Genomic DNA, 7,737 nt, shown 5'->3' with positions numbered 1-7,737 from the left:
AAAGTGGCAATTTGCCTTGTTTGGGGTGAAAATGTAATAAAAATAAATAAATAAATAAATAAAATATATATAATGGAAACAGTTCCGCCCGTGAGAAATATCTCACGCACACAGTAATAGGCGCCCACAAACATAAACAAGGGCTGCCAGAGAGAGAGAGAGAGAGAGAGAGAGAGAGGGGGGAGAAACAAAAAGGAAGCGAGAGAGAGAGAAAGAGAGAGGAGTGGTACAGAGGAAGGTAGAAGAGATCTTGAGATATAGAAGCATGTGTGTGCGTGTGTGCATGTGTGTGTGTGCGTGCGTGCGTGTGTGCATGTGTATATTTCTTTATATCGTTTCGTTCATAGATTGTTAGCGCATCGCATCGTACCTTTTAATCGTCAGCCAAAGCCGCGAGTCGTCCCGACCGATTTCGCGCCCCCTCTCTCTCTATCTCTATCTCTCTCTCTCTCTCTCTCTCTCTCTCTCTCACACACACACACACACACACACACACTTCCTCTTTCTTTCTTTCTCGTACATTTCTCGTTTCCCTAGCAGTTTGCAGATTTATTATTGTTATCAGTTTCGTCAAAGACGGAAGGAAGAAAGCAGAGTGAGGCTATATTCAAGAAAAGTGACGAGGTTTCATAAAAAAAAAAAAAATAGACAACACGGTAAAATATTCCGTCTTACTAGTAACGCCTGGTTTCGTTTGTTTGTTTGTTTGTTTGTTGTTGTTTTTCTGTCTATCTACCCGGCATTCAATCGCTCAAGTGTAAATAATCATTTTTGGAAAAATTGAAAGCTGTTGCACTAATTTACATTCTACGGGAACAATATCACAAAAGAGATTAACTATTGTATAAATATACGACCGTTATTTATTCATCTGGCGCCGGACGAGGATGGATGCCGAAAGTCAACGTCTAATCGAAATTCTACGCGCCGAATGTCTGAGTAGGGGTTTCGCGGCTGGTATTAAGGGACTCGGTCATGTTTTCCGGACGATGGACACGGACTATTCGAAGCGGCTGTGTTTCGAGGAATTCCGGAACGGTATTAATCTCTACGGTATAAGCATGGATGATTCCGAACTATTTAAGCTGTTCAAAGCGTTCGATAATGACCAGAGCGGTTCGATTGATTTCGCCGAGTTCATTCGGCATTTACGGCCAGCGATGTCGGCTCCTCGGGTTGCAGTCGTGCGCGAAGCTTTTCGCAAATTGGACGTAAACGGGGACACCGTAATTGCCTTGGACGATCTGAAAGGTAAGCATTTCTAATGGACATTTTGGGAGGGGTGTTATTTGCTTCCCCACTGAGCAATTTAAGCACAAGGCCGTTTTTTTTAATGTGGAGAGAGAGAGGGGGAGGGGGAAAGGTAAAAGGAGACCAGCTCCCGAGAGGTGGGAAATGGGAGCTGGATAGTGATTTGCACACTGGTGTGTAGGGTTGCCCCTACATGGACCAGAAGATTGCCGCAAGGGCAATTGTCTTTGCTTGCAGCATCTGCCGGAACAGATACTACACTTTGAGGTATTTATTTGCTCCCCCACTGAGCAAATTAGGCACAATTTTTTTTTCTTTTTAAAGTGAGGAGTGAAGGGGAAATGGAGACCAACTCCTCGGGGAGTAGGGGAGCTGGATAGCGACAATTGGTATTAAGGGTTGCCCTTACATTGACCAAGGTCTTATCTGTGGGGTCGCTCCCACATAGGGTCTTTGCTTGCAGTATCTGCCGGAACAGATACTACACTGTGATCTTGGCCCGAAGGCCACTCCCTCTCCCACTGGGTGGGGGGGAGTCATTATTATGTTGTTAGCAATGATCATATACTCGAATGGAAGCATTCTTTTGACACATGGCAATTCACGCAGCCATTGCTATGTAGGTATCGGTGTAAAAAGCTCACCCCCTTCCTAAATTCTAAAAAGATAATGTTCATTTTTCCTATCAATAGAGATCACAGAAGTATCTATTTTTATTTTACGAAATCTTCATATTTATATGTGTGCCTGCGCAAGCGTGCGTATGTGTGTACGTATGTAATTAAAAAAGAAAAAGGAAAATATTGATGTATACATAAATTTGAAGACTTTCTCAAGATGATTGATTTGGGGAAATGATAAAACAACGCAATAACAAAAATACAATGATATATATATATATATATATATATATATATATATATATATATATATATAGGTGTGTGTATTTATGTATATTTATATGTATGTATATATATGTGTGTATATATGTGTGTATGTTTTTATATACAATATTATACACACATGTAATATATATATATATGTGTAAATTATGTATATATATATATATATATATATATTTACATATTTATATATATATATATTACGTGTTTGTATAATAGTGTATATGAAGACACACACACACACACACACACACACACACACCAATATATATACATAAGTAAAAAATCAACAAGGAAATTTATTGTTCGAGAGAATACTCCAAACACAATTTTTAAGAAATCCTTATTCCGCAAAGTTTCAAAGAATTCTTCTCTTCAGAGGAAAGAAAGATATATGTAAATTACTAGAATAGCTGAGCTAAGAATTTGCTGGTTATGGCATTAGATGAAACAGCACTTTATGGTATAAAATAAAATGCAAAAAAAAATGTTCATATTGATTAAAACATGTGAAAATGGGAAAAACAAATCGCATATATAAATTCCAGAATGCACGAAGACTTATGATAAGCTCTATATCATAGTCTGCTTCTATTGAGCTTTTTCTTTATATCTGGTTGGGATTATTATATGAATTTGAATATTTATATTAAAGTTTACATTTGCTTTCATCGGAGTAACTTTTCGTTCCTATTGCCTGAATTGATAGAGAGAGAGAGAGAGAGAGAGAGAGCGAGAGAATGGCAGAGAGAGAGAGAGATTATCCATTCAAATACAGCAATGTCTTGTACTTCTTGATTAAGGATAAAATTATAATAACAGAAGGATTTTTAAATTCTTTAGAGTTATAAAGTAATATGTTTTTGCTTTAACGATAACATTTTCACCATCACAAAACTATATACATATTTTTAGAAACACACGCGAGGGCCTACGCGCTTACGCACGTGTATATACTACAAATTTATACGTATATATACATATATATATATATATATATATATATATATATATATATATAGAGAGAGAGAGAGAGAGAGAGAGAGAAAGAGATTGATAAATAAATTATATACAAACATATACATGATTTTATATATATATATATTTATATATGTATATGTATATATATATGTATATGTATATGTATATGTATATGCATATATTTCAGACAAAACATACTTGCTCTGCAATAGTATTGAGCACTCTCTTCAAGTTTTACTAATTACCTGTTTAACCAAATATACATATATATATATATATATATATATATATATATATATATATATATATATATATATATATTTCTTTTATTAGGAGTAAACAGTTACATATGGTCGCTACAAATAGCCATCTGTTTCAGTCAAAGAGACTTCATCAGGCGACCTGGAAGCTCACGACGCAAAAGAAAAAGAAATATTCCTCTCTTTTTATTGAGCACTATTTGACAACCTCGTTGTCTTCATTAGTTTGGACTTTTGAACACATCTGAATATATATATATAGTCTTTTTATTATACTAACAGTATTGGTTACATATGTGCATACATGTTTCGGTGGCGCCCCTACTTAAAGAGACCCACATTGTAAGACCCAAAAGGAAACAAATCTATACAACAATTATACATATTTATATATACTAGCTCAACTCCCAACGTTGCACCGTCGTATAATACGCTTAACCATGATATTTTAATTTATGCAAACTGCGTATACAATTCTCTATTCAATGTTATGTGTTGCGAGGAATAATTTGCCTGGTGGACTAATCCGCCAAAATAACTAATTAAATAAATGAAAACAATGTCACCGAATTCCGTCTGTTTTTGTTTACAATATCAAGTCAACTGATATTTGGACTTGATGATGAATGTTCTGGAAAAATCACTTCTGATTAATGTTTTGTTTTCAAATAATCAAACGAAGAAATGATTTGCAGCGATATTAAATTGTACCTCTTCGTTTCTTGTAAATTGATAAGAAAAAATTAAAATAAAATGGTGAGGTATACCCGGGCTTGAACATGGGACTATTCTATTTGAATGCACTACTCTCCGCTGTATCTGCTGAGGTCAATAAATCGTTTTTTGTTGTTGTTTTTTTTTTTTTAATTATCATTTTCTAAGATGTTGTTATCTCCCTTGCCGGTATAGGGTATAAAAATTTCCCTATAAAAATTACTTTTTCATCTAAAAAAAAAAACATATTAGGATCGGATTTTTTTCGATTGTCGATATTTATCGGGTGACTTTCTGTGCAAAGCATATCTAAAAACACTGCCAAATATATAAACTACCTTGCGTGGAATTTGCAAAAGATTATCTCGACCGATTGGAAACCTATGACTAAGGAACTTAAACACGCGTACACACACACAAAGTGATATATATATATATATATATATATATATATATATATATATATATATATATATATATATATGGGTTTCAATCCTGGCTTGAGGTAGTTGCCTGTCTAGCCGCACTGATGAGCTGTGAAACAGCGAAACAGTACTGTATGTGGATGACTATATATATATATATATATATATATATATATATATATATATATATATATATATATATATATATGCTAGCAAAAGTGCCCGTCGTTGACTGGGTTCAAAAACAGCCTACAGAAAATGGACTCTGATTTATGAAAGTAAAAGCGGGGTACCCGGCGTTGCCCGGGTGTTTAGAGGTGGGTGTGCTCAAGCGGGGGGGGGTGTTAATCAAAACATAAGAATAAGCGAAGTAAATATTTTTAATATTAAAATGTTAAAACTTTTTAAAAATCGAAAAAAACTCCCCAACGTAAGGCAAACGAACGATGTTAAATGTAAAAATCGGAAAAGCAAAAAAAAGAAAACGCGAAAAAGAAAACAGAAAAAAAACGTTAAAACTTCTTTTAAAAAATCTTAAAAATAAAAACCAAAAAAAATGCCTTAAATAATCCTGTTTCAATATTAAAATTAAAAAAGAAACATCTCACACCACAATTCGAACCCAAAACCTTTAGATAATCAACTGAACTAAGACGACGTCTACGGAATTGTTTCGGTTTTTCAAATATTTAAAGTACAGTTTTCAAATATTTAAAGTATGACGCATGCGTAGAAGCGAACTTATCATGAGAGGACAGTTTTTGCTGACCCCTCCCTGTGGAAAACTGATGATTTTAGGGTGAAGAAATTGATGTTTCGGGCCAATTTTTCGATATTTGTCGGGTGAAGGTTGGAACTTGAAAATGATACCGATCTCGTGAAAATCCGTGACATGCAAACACACATACATACATACATACATACAGTTTCGCTTATATATATATATATATATATATATATATATATATATATATATATATATATATATATATATATATATATATATATATATATATATATATATAGATGATAGGTTATGAAAAGGAAGGGTTGTAAAGAAATAGCTTCGAATTCGGGGGTATCAAAACCAAAGCAAAATATGATGAAAGTAAAAATGAAATAGATGAACGCCATTATTTATTATACCATACCTGTTCACACTGAAACACTTATCACAATATTCTGTGGATCTATATTAAAAAACCTTGTTAAACTTTGTGACATATTTCCATTCTATGGAGGTCAGGCGCGAACGAACATCCCATAATTTTATTATACCATATTTCTTCAAACTGAAACATAATTATAAAAGTATACTTACGCATATAGATATGAAAAGTCTTTATTAAAGTTTGTGCCTATTTCCATTCTATGGATGCCAGGCGCGAACGCAGACCCCACAATTTTATTATACCATCACTATTTAAGTTAAAACATACTTATTGTGTACATCTATATCGAAAACACTTGTAAAAGTTGTTTTTTTTTTTAATTTATACTTTGTATTTCATACTGTGTGGACCAGGCGCGCACGCAGACCCCACAATTGTAAGGAATCATCATTATGCCAGATCAAACATACCCATTCCTGTGTCTCGATACATCTTCTGTCATTATATGTAATCAGTTTTCTATAATAGTCAACCATATAGGAGCCTATTCGTGACCAGACACACACACAGACGTTCAGCTTTATATTATATATATATATATGTGTGTGTGTGTGTGTGTGTGTGTGTGTGTGTGTGTGTGTGTGTGTGCTGTTTTAACAAAAGCCAAGACTTCAAAAAATGGTTTGATAGCAACAAAAAGTGTATTTCATTTTTAGTTACAATGTGTTTCAAGACCATTTGGACAAATTCAAACATTATGCCGTTTTAAAATTTTCACAAGAACCGCCTTTCTTCAGACTTGTTGAATAAAAAACACTTTAACAATAAAACATTATGGAAATCATTTCCCTTATAAGGAAAAGAAAACAAACGAAACTATATATATATATATATATATATATATATATATATATATATATATATATATATTTAAAGAGAGAGAGAGCGAGAGAGAGGGAGAAATGTGTGTGATCTTATCTAATAAATTTATACAGCTTATATAAACTATATATATAAAGCATATATGCATATATATATATATGTGTGGGGGGTATGTGGTTATGTGTGTGTATAATATCCATTTTAAGTGTGTATACATCTGATCTTTTATAAATTGATTTATATATGTGTGTTTGTGTGTGTGCAATACGTGTTCGAACTAATACATCTTCAGATTTCCATGTTTGAAATCGTCTTAAACGTATTTGTTGAAACCTTTCCAATGGAATGTTGTTTTGGTTTTTGCGGTTAAATTCGGGGAGCTTCAGTACTGTCGATTTATATTGGGACCCTACGCCAGTAAGTAGAGATTATCTGTACTAGTATGAATTTCGGAAATATTACATCAAGTACATGTGAGGACGGCCTGACGGTGAACGGAGATTAACCCAGTACCTTTTGCGTGATTGGTGCAAAAGTTCAGAGGCCAGCCTCCTTGACATAACACTCGATGATTACATAAGAAATGATCACGTGTTCGAGGGTTAGGACAGCGTTTCCATCCAATTTGCGGTAAGAAGCGTCTGGGCGAGACATATTAACGAAGTGGAAATCTAAGAGTAATTTCCTTGAGACCTGTCCATTCGTTGACCATTTTTAAAGCTAATTAAAAAAATAAAGTAAGAATGAATTCATTTTAGACTTTCTTTTATAAGGAATTAATATTGGTGCCTCCCCTTGTGAACGTACTTTTCTCCCTAATAAAACCTTAAAACTGGCAACAAGTCTCCGTTGTGTTTTCATACATGAGTTATTCGTCTTAGTTAAACAGCCACTGAACGATGCTACAATGCAGAGAAACCGCTGCATACATGGGAAGCGACGATGAAAAGTATGAAGACCGCGCACGTATGTAAAAAAGACGTTTATTTAATTGGGTTGTTCTTTGATTCCATTTAGTGCTAATACACAAGTGCACCAGTACATTATTGTGCGAAAAAATGATGTTTATAAAAATGTAGTGTGTACAGAACCTTACTCGCTGCAAAATCTCATCAAGAAATTTGAGGTAACTCCCTCCCGTACTGCCATTATGTTAAGGGAACTTACCCTTTCACTCGTAATGGAGTCTAATTAATACTCTCGTTAGGAA

General features: G+C 34.0%; 1 protein-coding gene across 1 annotated transcript in view; it reads left to right on the top strand.

Moving 5' to 3' along the window:
* Positions 1-381: 381 nt before the first annotated feature.
* Positions 382-7,737, top strand: part of LOC145249758 (calcyphosin-like protein) — a 105,992-nt gene continuing 98,636 nt past the window's right edge. Inside the window, exon 1 of the mRNA XM_080111678.1 lies at positions 382-1,251. Within this exon, the coding sequence (XP_079967804.1) occupies positions 888-1,251 (364 nt within the window). The 5' untranslated portion in view covers positions 382-887. The remainder of the gene's footprint in view (positions 1,252-7,737) is intronic.

This window comes from Euprymna scolopes, chromosome 28, assembly GCF_053919585.1.
Source record: "Euprymna scolopes isolate OS-2025 chromosome 28, ASM5391958v1, whole genome shotgun sequence".
In the NCBI taxonomy this organism is placed as follows: domain Eukaryota; kingdom Metazoa; phylum Mollusca; class Cephalopoda; order Sepiida; family Sepiolidae; genus Euprymna; species Euprymna scolopes.
Note: the sequence above shows the minus strand (reverse complement) of the source record. Positions and strands in the feature narration are given on the sequence as shown.